This window comes from Penaeus chinensis, chromosome 14 (assembly GCF_019202785.1).
Source record: "Penaeus chinensis breed Huanghai No. 1 chromosome 14, ASM1920278v2, whole genome shotgun sequence".
Taxonomy (NCBI): Eukaryota; Metazoa; Arthropoda; class Malacostraca; order Decapoda; family Penaeidae; genus Penaeus; species Penaeus chinensis.
This window is the reverse complement of record NC_061832.1, coordinates 15936066-15938565: the sequence shown is the minus strand read 5'-3', so window position 1 is coordinate 15938565 and position 2500 is coordinate 15936066. Positions and strand designations below refer to the sequence as shown.

Sequence of the window (2500 nt, the reverse complement as noted above, 5' to 3'; positions counted from 1 at the left end):
CAGATAGATGTATACTTTGAATCTGAGCACCATATATAATATAAGTAAATTTTGTAATGATTGTCTTTATGGTTTCCCTGCCAATGTTGCAGCCTTGATAATACAGTTGCATAGTCTTCCGTTGCAGAAAATAGCTGTACTATATAATGCAATACCTTATTCTCATTCAGTGGTATTACACAAGCAGACTGCATAATCTACTAGTTTCACCAGCTCCAGCAATTATTTTTTAGGTTACATTGGCACTCTGACTCAACAATGATATAATTTGCATTCATAGAAGCCTAATCAGACTACCGAGTGTAAACTGATCAGACCTCATTACAGGGATGCAGCCCTCTCAAAAATTTGTTACTGGGCTATTCAGTGTTAGCGGTACTTTTATGTCAATTTATCATTAACAGATGATTCAAAAGTGACTTTGTTTGGTACAGACCTTCATGAGAATTTGACTAACAAAAGTAAATGTTGATATAATGACAGACCTCTTTCAAGACTGTTTTAGTGACAGATTACTTGGAAATCAAACACCAACTGAACTCCCTGTCAGGTACTTCTTATTGCAGAGTGTTGGGCATTGCAGTCATTGACTAGGGTTGTGCAGCATGGTAAAGCTGGTGTTAATGATTCAGAAAACTAACTTTTACTATGACCAGTACCTGTTGTACCCTCCAAAAAATAAATATATAAATATAATAAATAAAGATAAAAAAAGAATATAAAAGGAAGAAAAATAAATGAAAGATACATTGTTAATTTTTTTTTTCAGGTATATTGGAAACATCGCTTAAGTAAGCTGGAAGTGGAAGACTGGAATGAAAAAAAGAAAAAATATCTAGGGCTTGTTAAGAAGGGACACGGCGTCTCTGACAGGAGGCGGAAATATGAATCGTGGTCAACAACAAGAACGTCGAGTCCTAGATCCAGTACCGAGTCAAGTTCAAGATCATCAACAACGTCGAGTACAGTATCGACAGGAACATCTAGCTCAAGTTCCAGAACCAAGTCAAGATCACCAAGCTCAAGTTCCAGCACTAGGTCAAGATCAACGTTCAACTTGAAAGAGAGAGCTAGAAGATTGGGAGGGAGGTCATGTTCGAGGTTGAGGTTAGAATCTAGGTTGACACACGCACAAGCACACGCACACGCACACGCACACGCAACACGCACACGCACACGCACACGCACACGCAACACGCACACGCACACGCACACGCAACACGCACACGCACACGCAACACGCACACGCACACGCACTCGCACACGCACACGCACACGCAACACGCACACGCACACGCACACGCAACACGCACACGCACACGCACACGCACACGCACACGCAACACGCACACGCACACGCAACACGCACACGCACACGCAACACGCACACGCACACGCACACGCAACACGCACACGCACACGCACACGCACACGCACACGCACACGCAACACGCACACGCACACGCAACACGCACACGCACACGCACACGCACACGCAACACGCACACGCACACGCAACACGCACACGCACACGCACACGCAACACGCACACGCACACGCAACACGCACACGCACACGCACACGCACACGCAACACGCACACGCACACGCACACGCACACGCAACACGCACACGCACACGCACACGCACACGCACACGCAACACGCACACGCACACGCACACGCACACGCACACGCACACGCAACACGCACACGCACACGCAACACGCACACGCACACGCACACGCACACGCACACGCAACACGCACACGCACACGCACACGCACACGCACACGCACACGCACTCGCACACGCACACGCACACGCACACGCACACGCAACACGCACACGCACACGCAACACGCACACGCCCACGCCCACGCCCACGCCCACGCCCACGCCCACGCCCACGCCCACGCCCACGCCCACGCCCACGCCCACGCCCACGCCCACGCCCACGCCCACGCCCACGCCCACGCCCACGCCCACGCCCACGCCCACGCCCACGCCCACGCCCACGCCCACGCCCACGCCCACGCCCACGCCCACGCCCACGCCCACGCCCACGCACAGGCACACGCACAAGCACACGCACACGCACACGCACTCGCACACGCACACGCACTCGCACACGCACACGCACTCGCACACGCACACGCACTCGCACACGCACACGCACACGCACACGCAACACGCACACGCACACGCACACGCACACGCACACGCACACGCACACGCACACGCACACGCAACACGCACACGCACACGCAACACGCACACGCACACGCAACACGCACACGCACACGCACTCGCACACGCACACGCACTCGCACACGCACACGCACACGCACACGCACACGCACACGCACTCGCACACGCACACGCACTCGCACACGCACACGCACACGCACTCGCACACGCACACGCACTCGCACACGCACACGCACTCGCACACGCACACGCACTCGCACACGCACACGCACTCGCACACGCACACGCACA

At 53.7% G+C, this 2500-nt stretch overlaps 1 protein-coding gene across 1 annotated transcript in view; it reads left to right on the top strand.

Moving 5' to 3' along the window:
- The window catches only part of LOC125032363 (putative uncharacterized protein DDB_G0281733), a 7654-nt gene that overhangs the window by 1737 nt on the left and 3417 nt on the right, over positions 1-2500 (top strand). The window contains exon 3 of the mRNA XM_047623458.1: positions 770-1119. Coding sequence (XP_047479414.1) covers positions 770-1119 — 350 coding nt within the window. The remainder of the gene's footprint in view (positions 1-769; positions 1120-2500) is intronic.